Here is a 14,903-nt window from a genome sequence, read left to right on the forward strand (position 1 = left end):
TCACAAGGATGGGATCCCCAGAATCCTTGGAAGAAGACGACAGTGCAGTAGTCTGGGGTGATAAAGCCCAGCTGGCAAAAGCCAGCCCTCTTGTATCTAGAAGTGCGTGGATGGTTGGGATGGATTTGCAGAACTAGCTACTTCCTTGTTTGCTTGGATTTACAAGAAGTGCGCGTCCAAGCCCTGAAAGTGTGGGATGTTAAAATAGAAACAAGAGTTGTTAACCAACGAACAGGCTTTCCCAAGGCCACTCGTTGCATAATCTTTTAATATCTCAGTGTGTCTCTATATACGAGAATACTCTGAAGCAAGGCACACAGAGCCTTCGCTGGACACCAGAAAAGATGTTTTTGTGTATGTGGAAAGAGCAAATTTGTGCCATGGGAGATCAAGGGACGGACGGGCTAGGAAAAGGATGGGAGCTCCAGAGCTGCTTCCTACCTGAATTCTGCCAGAGTCCCAGTTTGTTAAAATAAAAACGGTCGGGTCCCCAGCAGCACAGCCCTGTCACGGGGAGTGGTTTGCAGCAAATGGAAGAATCATTACTGCAGGCTCTATTAGAGATTAGCTGGACAAAGCTCCCAGAAGATAAGAATAGCAAGACAAATAGCTATGGGTAACAGCCTGCTCCAACACCTGGTGGAATCCAGAGCCTTGTCAGCTTTTTCTGGATGCTTGCCTGAAAGTATGTCAGGGCTGCAATTACTGCTCTTACTCGGAGCTGTGGGGAACTCAATTCATCTCCTGCTTCCAGTTTTGGGGGGTTAAGCTGATGGGATCAGCTCTGAGTAAAAGGGGAGGCGTTGTACTACTAGAAGTACTTTCTGCTCCCCAGTTCTCCTTCTTTTAAAGAACAATCTGAATTAGGTGAATTCCATTGCTTTCTTGTCCCGAAGTATTATGGGGAGATTAATTGCTTCCCCTTCTGTTTCTGCAGATGGTGATGTGAGAGACATTCTCCCCTGAGAAGCAATCCCCTTCTGCTGGACATGCTTACGGAATTGCATAGCCATGGACCTCAAGGAGAAGTGTCAGGTAGGTTTCCTTATAAGGGTCATGCCCAACTTGAATGTTGAGCCCTTTTAATTGTCCTTCATTATTTTGAGCCAAGACTCACCACCTGGCGCTTTTATGGGATGGTACAACCCATGGTTAGTATCCGAAGTGAGAGCTCTGTCACCATCACACTCCTGGGGATGTACTGGCTTGGATCAGTCGCTAAGGTCTGCTGCTGGCTTGTCCAGAGATGGCAGGGTGCTCTTCTGTAGTAGTCATCTCATATTTTACAGCCCATGGATCAACATTCAGTGGGATGAGAGCTAGGTATCTTCCAAGCAGTTAACAGACCTTGTGAGGTGGGCTCCCAGGCAACAGCGGTGTGATTTCCTCCTGCGCTCACAAGTCAGCTGTGGATTTTAATGCTGCTCAGTTTTCTTTGAGAAGTCAGCTAACCTAGGCAATGAGTTTGGGAAATTATTTTTTGCTTGATGGATTTACACGTAGCTTGCTTTGTCAGAGCCCAAAAATTGTTTCCACAGGGAGCTACTTTAAATGTGTTGAATTGCTAGGGGGTGAATGCTCGCATCTCATCCAGAACCCTTTACGGGGAATCTCAGTGGAGCTGAAGAACTGAATGGCTTCGAGAAGCAGAACTCCCATGTCTAGAACGAGTCCTTTGCAGGCTGGACTGAGGCACCATGGTGGAACAACACAGATGAAGTATATGCTGTCACATATGCTGTGTCTTTTTTGAGATTTAAGGTAGGGCTTCAGTCCTCTGGCTGCTTAGTTTAGCTTTATCTGAGAGGCTGAATTCACAAGGTGTTTTAAGTGAAGTAGGGTAATGAAATCCTCCGAGTCCTGTTTTTCCGATGACCAGTGTATGTGTGTATTGGGCAACTTTCTGCTGGAAGTGCTGCAGGATGTTATTTTGAGATTTGGTTTAGCCTTATTTCAGCAGCCACCTGGATAGTAAATGTATTTGTCATTCCAAAAAAGTGAACTGGCCCTTGTTCTGCATCCCAGTCAGTAATGGGAGTGATAGTTTGAGACCAGCGGAGAGGTTGTACACAGCAAGCTCTCAGCTGGCTCTTGTAAGAGAACATCCTTGGTTTTCCTTTCCGGCGTCCCTCTCTCCACCGCTCTTTAACCTTGTTCTGCCAGACGGAGTGTTTGCTGCCTCTGTTACTCTGCGGGCATCCTTGTCTTGCTGTTTTGTTTACAGTGCTTCCAGCATCAAGAGGTGGTTTTGTTCATTAGTGCAAAGTACTCTAGATAATCATCTAGAGCCAGATCTGCCCTAACAGATTACTACAGCAGCAACTTAAAAGGTGCTCAGTTTTTCACATCAGCCCTTGCCCTTGCCTGCTAGGCTTCTTATTTCCTGGGTTTGCTGTTCTGTGGTGTGCTACACCAGGAAGGCCTGCGCTTACTCACACCTGAACCCCTCAGAACTGGCATGCTCGGAGGATGTGTTTGAACTGTGTTATGTCAAATTGCTGTATTACTATGGAGGTAACATTCCAATGAAGATAATTATCTATTTATTCTCTTGCTAATGACATCTTGAGCTATCTGGTATTGATCATTTGAAGAGATGACGCAATTACCATTCTGCACAGAGGCGTGGTCTGCATGGGATCTGAGAGCTCCAACACGGGCACTGCTGCAACCACAGCAGAGCACGGGGGGGGGACACTTTCACTGCGGGTCACTATCTTTGTTTCATCTCCCTCTTTCTGATACGACATTCTTCCTTGTGCAGAGCAGGAAGAGCATACCAAATTGCCAGACAGACAGCAGAGTGGTCTGTTTTGTAACAGCCCTTTAAAAGGCTTCCATCTTGTGCTGTGGCTGAATTTGCAGAGTGTCCTGCACAACAGCTTACAGGGAAACGTGGTGTTTGGAAGTCCTAGTCTCCTCTCCTGACTTACTGAAGTTTTCTGTCCCTCTTTACTGAACGGGGATTAAAATCACCACTCTCTTTTCCATAGGAATTAGAAAATCCTTGATGCGTACAGCTGCATTTTATAACTTCCTTTGTTTGGAGTCTGAGGAAAGACCATGGTTGAGTATGTGTGCAATAAGAGTTAGCGCTCCTGGAGCAGACGACATGCTCTGAGCACTGCTGCGGCACAGACATGTGTCACTCACAAGGCTGAGAGACGTCCTCTGGCTTCAGTCAGCTAATACATTTCTGTTGTTAGAAATGGCTGAGGATCAGAGTTTGTCAGGTGTAATGCAAGCCACCTTCCAATCCTGCCAGAAGCCAGACACTGCGGAGAAAGGCAGAGAGTATTTTAGGAGCAGTGCCAAAACCCTCTTAAATTAAATGTACCGATTTCTTGTTCTTTCCCCTTTTCTCCTGACTTTTTAATTTTCTCTGTATTTCTGAAGTGAGTTTAATACTTGTGAAAAGTGCCAGAATCTCTGCTCTGAGACCCGCTGAGTGTATATCAAGGTAGACGAAAGCATTGATTGCCACAGGAGAGCTCGAGGCTCATGAGTTTGAGTTACTTCAGACAGGCCGTACTTGAAGCAAGACCATCTATTAGAAATTATTGACATCATCCATACCACAGTTACCAATAATTACTGAGCTGTGTTACCCCAGTGTAATTGCTGCAGCCTGGCTACAGCACTGTGCCGCATGGCTACAGCCTGGAAATGGATTCGAGAGAGCCTGGGCTTTACTCCACGTTGCTCTGGCTGTAGCACAGATGGTCCTGAGCTGTCTTCTTCCGCTGCGTCTAACCAGAGCTGCAGTCCTGCCTTTGGACTGAAGACAGCCTAACTCCTCCGCCTCCTCTCGTCTTGCCAGTAACCATCTCTCTGGTTTTTATTCTCTGCTTTGCAGGTTCTCTAAAATCTTAGCCCTTCTTCCAAAGGCTTTCTCCCAAACTGATCTGTTTTCTACAGGTGTCTCTCTTCTGTGCTGCAGTTTTGTTATGAGTTTCAGTCCCTCCCCTGTGCCTTTATGCTCAGCCTGTTACTTCAACCCAGTTTTATCTTCAGATCTCAAGTTTACAGCTTCTGTTCTTTCTAAGACAGCACATTCTGTTATTTAATGCACAAATGCATGGCCAGATGCAGTTTATGGTACCAGGTGATACCAGAAGGAAGTTACGTAGTGCTAATTACTGCCCTGCCCAAAATACTTTAGAGCAAAGTCTCTCAGCGGTGGGGTAAACAAGAATAGTGGATTAGATGTATTTCCATTTGTGTTGTGATCAAACGTGGGGTTTCAGAGCTGGAAGAAAGTTGTGTTGGGATCTCCTGACTGCACGAAGCACAAAGGTTATTCCTGGTACTGCGCTGTCACTGGCAAGTTGTTTTATTCACAGTCATTCAAGTCTCCAGAAGATGCAGCGCCACAGGAAACAGCTCAGCAAGCACCACAATAAGAAGGGGCTGACACGTGTATGTTGCTTGAGGATTTGCCCGGTCTAACCCCATTGTTGTCCTTCCTTTTTTTTCTCCTTTACTTTTTTCTTTGTGATAAATTGAGTAGGTGAATTTAGTTTCTTAGTAGGAAAGGAGGAGGTAAGGAAAAATTGTGCCATTAGGACATTTTGTTCTTCTCTGCAATTTAAAATCAATTTAACACTGTTGTCTAGGAAACCAAGTGGCCCACAGAAGGATGAAGGATGTCCTCTTCCCTCTTTCTCCCTCTGCTTTCTCCTGAAGTGACATTAAATGCAGTAGCTGCCTCCATTCAACTTTGCCTTTAAGAGCTTTGTGAGGTTACGTTCCAAAGTGTAACTCACTGCCAGCACAAAGGTGATAACTCATTCTTTCAGGAATTGTCTTAGATCTTCCCTCTACTGGGTTTATTTTAAATATTGAGACCTTGGATCTCTGCATTTCTGGCTTTAAACACAGAATAGCAGCTGGGCCTATTTAGGCATCTGAATCTCAGGGAAGGAGAGGAAGTGAAGAGCTTGGCCAGGGCTCTCTGGCAAGTCCTGACACCTGCATGTGGTCTCCGAAGCGGCACGATCTGCTGAGACTGGAAGCGATCGTTCCATTTTATAGAGGCTCGCTATAATCCTTGGCAGGCTATTGACATGGTTCTTGGCTGGGACAGCTCTTTACTATGTGGAAGGAAAGTAACTGATTTAATGATTGCTTTGCAGAACCGGGTAGCCCAGACAGAATCGGGACAGCGCTGAAGTAGCAGCTATATAAAAACCCGAGGCACTTCCCTCCAACAGTGAAAAAGCATTCCTGTAAAAGATGAGAATGAGGCGGAGAAGGCTCCTTCCTTCTTCACCTCCGAAGGCCTTTTTACTGCAGTACCTGTGCTGGCGCCCAGCCCTTCCCTGCCTGCACCAGCCCTCTGCCCTCGCTGTGCCACGTGCAGGTGGCACTACGTGGGGAGCCCCAGACGCGGTGTGGCAGTGAAGAATCTGCGGGCACCTTTTGTTGCAGCTCGGGTGGCTCAGGATGTGTGGATACCGGGTTCTTAGAGGGGCTTTTCTTGTTTTCTCTGTTGACAAGAAGAGAGGGTGGCAACACTTCAGACTGGACCTGTAAGCGTCTAGTTTATTTTTGAGTTTGAATCCAAAGCTGTGAAGTCATCTGGATAATTCTCTAGAGCTACAAAGAGAAGTTAGGATTTCTGGATCTCTCTGTCTTCATCTAGTCTTTTTTCCTGGCCTGCTCAGGTGTTACCTCCCCTGTAGAATATTTTATAGCACTTTGTCGTGTCTAATTTGCCATCTGCTTTTCCACAGAGCCCTGCCTGTCAGCATCAGCCCTTACTGTGCATGTGTATGCATCTGTACAGGCAGGGAACCCGGGGATTCTGGCTGCATCGGCTCCATCTGATGAATGGACCATTCTTTCAGACATCTGGTGCTATCCTGGGCAAACTTTCTTCTCTCTGCCTTTTTTTTTCCCCCCCCTTCCTCTCTCTCATCCCCCACCCCCATCCACCGCCTCCTTGCTGGATCTGCAGCGTGACTGGAAACAGGCTGAATTAATCAGCAGACTGGTGCTTCACTCTGCTGCTTCTGTCTCATTCTCTGCAGCGCTGGGCTCTGCACAGTCTTGCTCTCTCTCCCTCTTTGCTCTCTCGGTTTTGGAGGGCAGCAGCAGTGCAAGTTGCTGTGGAAGTGGCGCAGGAATTTAGCCCCGATGCTCTTTAAGCAGGCTGATCTCTGGATCCCCCGCCAAGGCAAATGCCGCAAAGTAAGTTTCTCTCCCTTAACATTTACATTCAAAATGGCTTTCCCTCTCTCCCTCCCCGACCTGCATCCTGCCTGACGTGATGGTGCATGAAGAGCTTGGATGTTTTGGGGAAAGAGGTTAGGGCAGGACGTGGAGCCGTGAAGATTTTAGCAAAGAAATGGTTTGGTGTTGGAGGGGCTGGGGAAGGAAAGCCCTGTTTGAAACTGCAGATTTAACCCTAGGACCAGCAGGAGGGACCGAAGATGATTTTAGCTGCTGACTCCTGCTTTGCTGCCCTTCTGCCTTTTGACTTAAATTTGTCTGTTTCTGTTACGTGCTTTGATCTGTAGCTGTTGAACCTCCTTACCCCTTTGAAATATGCTTTGTGGTGCACCTGCTAGATCATATCATAGTTTTAGTCCCCAAAGTCTTCAGATAAAGAAATGGGGATGGGGAGGAAACTACTGGGAGGATGAAAGAATTGCTGAAGTTCTGTTAGTTCTATTGATTTCTGAGCATTGCTTGTCTCAGGGAGGGGATTAACATCCTCTGGAGTAAGCTCTGCATTGGCATGAAGCAGTACACTGTGTGTCAAAGACAGACTAAATACAGACCCCTAACTAGTCTCTGAACTCGAAGGAGCACTGTAACAGGATAAATTACAGTAATTAAGGCTTTAAAATGCACAGTACAGGTGAGCTTCAGAGCACTGCATAAACACTGCCTCATCCTGCCAGCAGCCTGGTGGAGCAGGTAACTATGGCTGGGGATTTGCTGCTGCAAACAGGACCGAGGAGACAGACCGGGGAAGGTGCAATTCAAAACAACCCTGCTGCTGAGCTGCTGCTAGCTGAGGGAGAAAGAAAGCGCTGAGCTTTGCGTTACCCGTGTGGAAAGGTTGATCGTGCCTGTTGGCATCTCGCTCTGTGCTTTACAGAGGGCATAAAATCTGAATGTCATTGTCTGGAATAAAACGGACTCTGTTCGCAACAAAACGCAGCGGTGATTCAGCCGGCTGATTAGTGCTGCTCTGGCCAGATCTCCGAGACCCGTGCTCCTGCTGCTCTGTTCCTTTGCAGTGTAAGGCTGCAGGCCCTGTTAGTGATGAGCGACAGGGAGCCTCAAAGCCACCTTCCACACTGGAGCCCCCGCAGGCCCCCAGTTACCACACTGTGGGGGCTCTTTTTTCCTGGGACGGGGGGGATTCGGGGCTGCCTTTCATACTGTTGCTGCAGATGGAGGAAAGAGACAGCTGTTGACTATTGCTCTGTCCATTAATTTGGGCACTGCTGTGCTGAAGACTTGTTTCATCTGATTTGAGACCACCAGCAGTTAAGCTGTGGCTGCGGAGCTCGTGTCAGGTGGCATTTAAACCACGTTCAAAAGCTGTGTTTGCTGTGCTTTCTGGTATGTTTCCTTGTACAGCCAGTTTTAAAGGCAGTGGTCCCCGCAGAGCTCTGATGTGCTTGATGGAGCTGCCTGAATCATGCAATCAACTCGTATTTCTTCTTTCTGTGCTTCCAAGTAGTATTCAGGTGGGTTGGTGAATATTATAATCTTCATAATGCCTGTAGTTGGTAGGGAGTTGGTAGTCCCATTATAGAGATGAGAAACTGAAGCACAGAGGAGCCTCTGATCTTCCTACTGTCACGCAGAAATCTGTGGCAGAAGGAGGAGCAGAATCCAGCTGTACCAACAGCCCAGATTCTCAGTCAAAAGATTATCCTTTATTGTGTGGGCAGAGGGAATGAGTAAGGGTGGAGGCTTCAAGTACTTTGGGTCACTGGACAAGCACTCTTGCAGGCTCAGGAATCTGACCTCTTTAAAAGTAACCAGGTGAGCACCAAGGAAGACAAAAAGTGTAACAGAATCGTGGATATACGTAATAAAAGGAAACCTTTGCCCAGAGTGGCCAGTCCGTTGGCTTTGCTGGCTACATCTCTATCATTCCGCAGTGGATGTGCTGTTTCAGACAGTCTGAGCACTAACTCGGCAGCCACAGCTGGGCAGACCTGTAGTGCACTGATGTACGATTTGCTTTAGAACAAAAATAAATCCCTCTCTAGCACTGGCTGTCAGAAATATTGCCCCAAGAAATTGCATGCTTTTGTGTGTGTGTCTGCCACCCTCCCTGATGAGACCAAAAAAAGCCCCACTGTGGGTCATATTGCGCCTTATCCTAAGCAAGAATCTGACTTGACATAATGCAAATGCATTTGGTGGAGTTATTCCTCCTCATGTGTTTGTGAAGCTGTGAATAATGCTCGTATTTCAGGAGGTGGGATCTCTGAAGTAGATTAATAGCCTGCAAACTAGTATTGTTAAATTAAAAACTGCCTTCTTGTTTCTGCTAGAGGAATGCAGAATAGCTCTCAGAAAAAGGAAGAACATTCTCCTGCCCAGTTTCCCGCCTCCAACTGTTTAAATCTGAAAAGCAGCTGAGTCAAAGTGTTAAAAAAGGGGCCTGGGGTGTGCAGCCTGGGGAGAAGGAAACAACCAGACAGTGCCTAGCAGGGGCTTGCCATCCCACTCGGAATCAGAGAGGTGGAATTGCAATCTATGAAAATTGAAGCTTCTAGCAAATCCTCTGTTTTCCCTTCCCTTATTTGTTTAAACAGCCTTTTTAAAGGCAGTTATAGTGAAGTGCACAGCAATCTGGGGGAGAAGCCTTTATTCTGCAAGAGACTGACTCCACAGAGGATAGAATGGGTCTACCACTTTGCTGGGTTCAATCAACCTACGTGTCTGCAGAGCCAGCGGGAAGGGCGAATTCTGTAAAGCAAAGCATATTTTTGTGCTCCGGTATTGTTTAAAAAAATCTTCGGCACATGTGGTACAACAACACCTATTATATCAACACAGACTGCTACAACAAGTCAATGTGCTGCTGTGGCTGTCTAAAGGTTGTATGAAAACAAGAGGACTTCAGGATACCAATATTACGTGCGGGAAGCAGGCATGGCTAGGTGGTGATGCTTGGGAACCCCGAGCATTCCTCCCCTGCCCCACCCTGCTTCAGGGGGGAAAATCAGATCGATCTTTTCCTACCTATCAATCTGAAAACACTCCATCAGCTCACGAGGAAGGTAAAGGAAATTTTTTGCTTTGAGCAAGGCGAGGCTATAGATTTAAACAAGCTCCGGGATCAGCCTGCATTTGCCAACTTATTTCCTTGCATCAAACCGAGGAGGGCCAACTGAGTGGAGAAGGCAACAAAAAGTCTCCTGACTCTGTGGCTCCACTGCTGGCTCTGAGCTGCTTCTGGTCTCTTTCCTGAAGAGCCAAACCAGCTCCTAAAAGAGGGCAGTTGCTAGATCTAGCTCAGGTTCCCTTTCCCTGACATTTGCAGACGCACTCAGCAGTAATTTAACATTTAGGATATTTACTGAAAGCAGAGAAAAGAGGAGCTCATTCGCTCATTTTTTCAGCCTCCTGTTCGACCTACAGCGCGGTCGTTCCTTCTAGAAAATAACATCACGTGTACAAAAACATCTCCTGCTCCGGGTGCTTTTTCCTTAATAGCCATCCTGCGGATTACAGCCCCGAGAGATGCAGCCTCACGCGCAAGGCAGAGGGTAGCAATCATCCCGCGCTGACCCGGCTTCGGTCACACCTCTCGGACTCCGGCTGTCACAGCTGGGGCAGGGTGAGCTCCAGAAGAGCCCTAAGTGCACTTACAGAGCCTCGTGTGCTCTCTGGGCCTCTCGGGGTAAAGGAGGAAGCAACTGCTCATTTTCTCCTCAGGACTTTTTCCCTTCAGGCATGGGCAAAAGGAAAGTATCGCCTTTTAAAACGCCTCGTGATATCCATCAGGGCTTTGCTTTCACTGCAACCTGAAGTTCATGGGCTGTTTTTTTCTTTTCTTCTTCTTCAGCAGAAGCCCCGTGCTAAATATGGGCAGCTGGGTGGGCTGGTGTTGTCTAGCTGTTTTTGCTTTGACTTGAAAGTTAGCAGATTAGTCTTTGAACGCGACTTTCCAAAGCAAAGATGTGAATGTTGGGGTTTTTAGTAATGAACTGACACCTCCGGTGAGTGGCCTTCTTCACCCTGGGGTGCTCACCTCCTGTTTTGTGGCAGGAAGAGCATTTGCAGCTGATGAAAGGCTGGAAGGATCCCTCTGGGACAGCTTAAGAGCTCCTAGCTTTGCCATATAGAAAGGTGTACTTTGGGGCATTTGAAAAAAGCCTCATTAGCAGCTGATGACTTAGCAGGGTAGATCTTGTTGCGAAAACCTACGGCTGCCCTTTGCAGGATCCCAGGGTGTCTTTTATTGCCTGTCCCTTTCTTTCCTTGGTTCCAAGTGCGTTCCCTTGATGCTCACCTACAGTTTTCTGAGTCACCACAGGCAGCCTCGCACTCACATTATTACAATGTTTGTTTACCAGCCTGGCTCAGGCTGCCTACTTTGCCAAATACTCCACGTTTTAAGTGTTAAGGTGAGTGTTTAAAAATCTCTGCCCTTCCTGCTGTTCTCCCTCCTCAGCCCTGCTGCACTTTGCACTCGCCCTTTCTCACCTCCTCCATCTGCCTTCCTTTGTGCGTACCTGCCCTTACCTTGGCTGAGCCTACAGGAAAACCCTAACACCTGGGTAAAGGTCGGAGCAGGTGTGCAAGGATTTCAGGAACCTTTCCGATTCCCTCTGAATTTGCTCCCTTTTCCTACTCGCTGCCTGCTGTGATGTGACAGTTTCTCTTTCTAGGCAGTGTGTAACTGCACTAGACGTTGGCATTGAGCACAGCTTTCCTTTTCAGTTCGAGTCCCCCTTACTATTGCTGCGTTTCAGCTTGTCTTTTAGTTTTCAGTTTGACTGCTTCCTTTGTGTTGAAGAGAAAGAGTAAATGCTTTTGTGGGTGCTTTGCTATGCCACAAACAGCCAGCAGCCAGCAACCTCAGTGTCACTTGCTCGCCCCGTGTCGCACTCCTGCCTGCGCCACTCCCTCGGTGCAGTGGCACACCCGTTGCCAGCTACGCTGCCTGCCATCTTCTCCTCTGGGAGCCTCTGGGAGATGTTTAGTCCTGTGCTGATGTTACCTGGGCTGCTTCCAAGAACAACACGGAACCGCTTCCTCTAGTCCTAAAACTGACACAAAGAATGAAAACTGCAGCAGGATTATTTTTAGTGCTCTAAAACTGCAGCTAAAGCAGCAGTGCTAGACTCTGCGTGGCCAGAATTTGCTGGTTCAAATTGTCCTTGATAGGTAGGGGCATGTGTGTGATAGATGATAGTTTGGAGAGCCATTCCTTGACACCCCAATACAATTCTGGATTGGATCATCACTGCAAACGGGTTTGAAGTCTGAGGCTGGTTTCCAGCGAACGCTTCTCACAAAACCACTCCGTTAAGGAACAGGAAGAAAAGTGCGAATCAGAGCTGAGATGCGCTTGCAGAGCTGGGTGTGTACGCGTGCAGCTCCTGAGCTGCTGCAGTGTGAGACCAAGGTGGATTTTGCAGGGCTGGTAAGAGCTTGTGGCCGCGACAGCAGGAAAGGCTGCAGCTCCTGCCTCAACTGTGTTTGCTGGGCTGTGTGGCACACTGGCGGGGACCGGAGGAGGAAGCTTCCTGCCTGCTTTGTGTTCAGTAGGTCTGCACTCTGTAAACAGCGTGATACACCTGAGCACTTGTATTGTGCAGGATATCCTATGTGCTGTACAGCTTCAGGGTGTTTGTATTAGAGCACAAAATGAAAATGAGAGCTTTTACTGACCAGAACCATGGTATCTGCTGTAGCCACCTGCCTGCGTTTCCTTTTTGATTCACTTTCAGTGATCTGGTGCCCCCAGTACCTCTCAGCAGTCTCAGTGATTTGAAAGGAAGGTAAACGCTTGAGTTCTTGCCCCAGAAAAGGAAGCATGTACCCCGCTTTCTTGATAATCAGCAACTTAAATCGGTGTTGTCTAAACAGTACTCCCTTGGGTTGTATCCCCTCAGGCTGCTGCCTCTTTGCTGAGCAATGCAGGAGCAGTGGTTTGGACTGCGTGTGCTTCCTTCAAGCCCAATTGCCTCCCCTGTATGTTCTCACAGTTCAGCACTAAAAACTCCAGTGCTTTCTCTTGTGAAAGAGACGTCTTGTCTCCTCCTCAACCGATCTGGGGAATTCTGCGTCAAAATAGCCACAGAGGCAGGATTCATAACCAAAAAATCGTAATCAGCAGCTGTGGAAATCTTGTTTAGAATTGCAGGTATTCTACTACTTTGTTGTTACTACTGTTAGCAAAGTCCATCCTCTATCATTACAAGTCTACCGTAACCATCTGTGTTGTGTTGTCTGATCAGCCTCCCTTTGTATCGTTTCCAGCCTCTGCTGATTAGAATCTTGTTTCGCAGAAATGACTTTGTATTGTGCTTTGATAAAGTATTTATCTGACACAGTCAGGACTGGTTTGTTTACCTGATGCTATCTAGGTGCTCCAATTCCAGCCAGCAGTCTAAAGTTCACAGGAGGGAAGATGATTTCAGGGAAATGGAGAATCAGACCGGTGATGATCAGCAAGAGGCATTCACAGTAGTGTGCTCAGCCAGCCACCTGGAACAAGCCTGAAAAGAAAATAGGAAAGCACTAAGCAGTTTGTTTTTCTGTCTCTTCAGGATGAGATGACCTCAAGTTTGGGCCTTAGCACAAAGAAAGCCCTCACAATCCTGAGAGACCAGTTGTCAGCACTGCTGGAGGGGCATCAGAAGGAACGGAAGAAAGTAACTTCATGGAAGGTGAGGCACCAAACAGCACAAGGCTGGGTGTTCAGTCTCCCCTTCTCAAAGCAAAGCTGAGGATTAAGTGGAAGTTGGCTGCATTCCCTCCCTGTCTACTGCTGCAGAGTTTCCGGGTGTAGAAATGCTAAAGTCCATGGGACCAAAGCAAGGAATTACCTAAGGGTATGTTTCTCTCAGTGCTTTTCTCCTGATGGCTGGAGCTCTACAGGAGCTCAGCTTCAGCTGTGAAGGATCCAAGGGCTTCAAGAGCCACTGGCGGCAGTGTGCACAGGAGAGCCCTACCAGGTTGAGAGAAAGGGCTGTGGAACTCAGCAGTCTCCCCTTGTCCCCCATGTTATCTGGCATGTGCACTGAATACAAAGTGCTGGTGTTTATTCACACTTCTTAAATGTTAAAAGTGTTTCTCTCTGGGTTAGTGACAATGGGGCGGCCTGGCACAGAAGCCTTTTCATTCTTCCAAGCAAGAGTAAAGATGAGAGCGTTCACCGAGACTCCCCAATCGAGCAATGTTTAGTGCTGTAGCATCCCCATAACTGCTCTGGGGTGCTCTGTATCATTCTAAGGGGATTTACAAAGTTGTGTTCACCCTGGAGTGTCTGTTATCTACTGCCTTTATCCTTACTCTGCTTTTTGAAATGCCTGGCTCTGTATTCCATGAATGCTGACTGTTCTGCTGCTCTCCTTTTGTAGGAGGTGTGGAGGAGCAGTTTTCTGTACCATGGTAACCGTTGCTCCTGTTTCCACTGGCCTGGTGCATCTCTGATGCTTCTGGCAGTGCTGATGCTGCTGTGCTGCTATGGGAGCCAGCCACAAGGGAGGTAAGCAGAAACATCATTTGCTGGTTGACTGAAGCGAAGGGTAGTTTTATACCCTCCTGGCACTGTGTATGGCTGCCATAGCAGCCTTGTCCCTCATTCTGTCTAAACATTAGCATACTCATACTGGTAATTCTGTACCTATCAGTCTCTTTCACAAAACTTCAGCCGAGTTAATTCTGCTTCTAATAGACCCAGAGATTGTTCTGTGGAGAGAATGAGATTTTCATTCTACAGTGTTCCTAGATCTTGAAAAATCCTAAGACATTAGAATTGTTCTGAAGGATTTTGAAACCGGAGAAGTCAGTGGCTCCTAAGAGAAGTTACTGTGCTGTCACATGAGCCATAGCACGCTCGACTATTTGTAAAGGTATTTTTGAATTGAGACAGGCCTATTCAAACTTTTCTAGTGGCATTATCCTAAAGAAGTGTGATGATCGCTTCTCTGCTTTTCTTTTTAAGCCATAAGTCTGTGGGATGTAGGAATAAACAATTGAACAAGTGTGCATTTATCTCTGTGGGTGGCTGGGAGCGTGTTCTATTCATTTACTCAAACCTCATCTGCTTTCTCCTTTCTGTTTTGCTGTGCAAAGCCAAGGTGCTGAGATAGTTAATGCACTGGCACTCTTCCTCCTTCTCCTCTTGGATCTCTTCATGATTGGGCGTCAAGAGAGGCTGAAGTGCAGAGAGGTGGAGAGGAGACTTCAGACGATCATTGATAAGATAAACGGTGAGTTCTTATTCATCTGTCATTTGAATTTGTGTTCCCCACGCATAGGATTTTTCTCCAAACCTGATCACGTACGTTATTAATTGAGCTTACTAGCCTTGCCCTGCATTACACAGACACAGGCTGTGAGAATTGTCCTACTCATGCCTGTCCTGTGGAAGAGTTATTTTGAGCTGTTGTGGCCATGTGCTTCCAATCTGTGTGTTACCAGGTAGGCGTCTGTTATGTCTGTGCTTTGGAGTAATTCAAATCCCGAAAATCTTACAAAAATATATGCCTTGCAGCAGATGATGAGAGAAGAATACGTGGGGTTGTACCACAACATAGAACAGAAGGAAATAAATTGCTGTGCATGAGCATCTTCTCAACAGGGGCTTTTGAACTTGAGGAGGCAGTTCATTTCAGTGTGGCAGCTTTAAGGACAGCCTTTAGCTTTTCCATTGTGCAAGTATGTATCAAGGTTACGACTGTTTGGTT

General features: G+C 47.2%; 1 protein-coding gene across 6 annotated transcripts in view; it reads left to right on the top strand.

Annotated features, from left to right (window-relative positions):
- The window catches only part of TMEM94 (transmembrane protein 94), a 50,574-nt gene that overhangs the window by 6,782 nt on the left and 28,889 nt on the right, over nucleotides 1-14,903 (top strand). For 3 of the 6 annotated variants that reach the window (XM_080560741.1, XM_080560743.1, XM_080560742.1), the window contains exons 2-5: nucleotides 938-1,035; nucleotides 12,759-12,878; nucleotides 13,572-13,699; nucleotides 14,290-14,426. In XM_080560741.1, the coding sequence (XP_080416867.1) occupies nucleotides 1,012-1,035; nucleotides 12,759-12,878; nucleotides 13,572-13,699; nucleotides 14,290-14,426 (409 nt within the window). In that variant the 5' untranslated portion in view covers nucleotides 938-1,011. Of the gene's footprint in view, nucleotides 1-937; nucleotides 1,036-5,969; nucleotides 6,193-12,758; nucleotides 12,879-13,571; nucleotides 13,700-14,287; nucleotides 14,427-14,710; nucleotides 14,875-14,903 lie in introns of those variants that run through there. The other 3 variants (XM_080560746.1, XM_080560744.1, XM_080560745.1) reach the window with 3 other exon arrangements.

Source organism: Anser brachyrhynchus, assembly GCF_964034855.1.
Source record: "Anser brachyrhynchus genome assembly, chromosome: 18".
NCBI lineage: Eukaryota > Metazoa > Chordata > Aves > Anseriformes > Anatidae > Anser > Anser brachyrhynchus.